Source organism: Colobus angolensis, unplaced genomic scaffold (genome assembly GCF_000951035.1).
Source record: "Colobus angolensis palliatus isolate OR3802 unplaced genomic scaffold, Cang.pa_1.0 Scaffold182, whole genome shotgun sequence".
NCBI lineage: Eukaryota > Metazoa > Chordata > Mammalia > Primates > Cercopithecidae > Colobus > Colobus angolensis.
In genome coordinates this window covers 1,775,372-1,776,609 of record NW_012114955.1, presented here as the reverse complement: position 1 = coordinate 1,776,609, position 1,238 = coordinate 1,775,372, and the positions used below count along the sequence as shown (strand labels likewise).

Below are 1,238 nucleotides of genomic sequence, written 5' to 3'. Positions count from 1 at the left end.
AAAAAAAAAAAGAAAAAACACTTCTATTAACTATTACTTGGGCAACTTATTAGTACCAAGTGCTATTTTGGATTGGAAAATTATAGGGTGAATATAACCAAATTAGAGAATCAAAGTGATATACTTTCCAGGTTTGAAGAATACATGCTACTACACAATGGCACTGGATTGATTATGACACCTGCAGACACAATACTACAGTTTGAAAAACATGTGAGGGGTGACCACGCCCAGTAAAAGAGAGGGATAAAAGAAGAAACCACAGTATTTGATACACACAGTCAATCCTAAGCAACAGAATCATCCCAGCCCATAGATTTCTCTCCCTTATTTCCTTGGACCAACCTACTTATCTCATCTTTATGGTAAAACCAAACACCCCCAAAATACTGACTACCATACTGATTCACATTCATTGTATCACTTAGCTTTGAGTTTGTATCATTCATTGTAGTTTTCAGTTTATCTTGCTCTCAATCCTAAACACAGAGATAAGGCTTACAGTGTAAACAGGCGTCGAGCTTGAATAGAAGATGATAATCATTTAAAATTATTCAATTGAGATGAAGAAACTTTATAGTCTCCACAAATACAGGCTATAGGGCTAGTAAGTGAAAAGATGTGGACAACTCTGCCAGGACACTCATGTTTAGGATGGCTTGTGACACTGCTCTCTCATTTTCCAGTTTGTTTCTTGTGAAGGAGACAAAAAGGCCCCCAATAAATGAGCCACTTGATCTTACCACGTCAATCTCTGTGTTGGAATGTCCCATGTTACAAACGATGCAGCTATTCTTCATACGGTCCAAGTGCTCTCTGGTTACCACATTCTTGTTACCTTAAAAACAGAAGAGAGGTTTGAGCGCTCACTGTCTTTTGGCAGCAGCAGAGAAAGATAATCCACAGAATGAGAAAATAAATGTGCAAATCATATAACTGATAAGGGACTTGTTATAAGGAATTCTTATAATTCCTTGTAAGAAGAAGACAATTTAAAAATAAGCAGGCCAGATGGCTCACACCTGTAATCCCAGCACTTTGGGAGGCTGAGGTGGGCGGGTCACGAAGTCAGGAGATTGAGACCATCCTGGCTAACATGGTGAAACCCCGTCTCTACTAAAAATACAAAACATTAGCTGGGCATGGTGGTGGGCGCTTTTAGTCCCAGCTACTCGGGAGGTTGAGGCAGGAGAATGGCGTGAACCTGGGAGGTGGAGCTTGCTGTGAGCCGAGACTGC

The 1,238-nt window shown here is 40.4% G+C and overlaps 1 protein-coding gene across 4 annotated transcripts in view; it reads right to left on the bottom strand.

Annotated features, from left to right (window-relative positions):
- Positions 1–1,238, bottom strand: part of AHCYL2 (adenosylhomocysteinase-like 2) — a 229,582-nt gene that overhangs the window by 14,933 nt on the left and 213,411 nt on the right. For all 4 annotated transcript variants that reach the window (XM_011939580.1, XM_011939581.1, XM_011939583.1 and 1 more), the window contains exon 12: positions 744–838. In XM_011939580.1, coding sequence (XP_011794970.1) covers positions 744–838 — 95 coding nt within the window. The remainder of the gene's footprint in view (positions 1–743; positions 839–1,238) is intronic.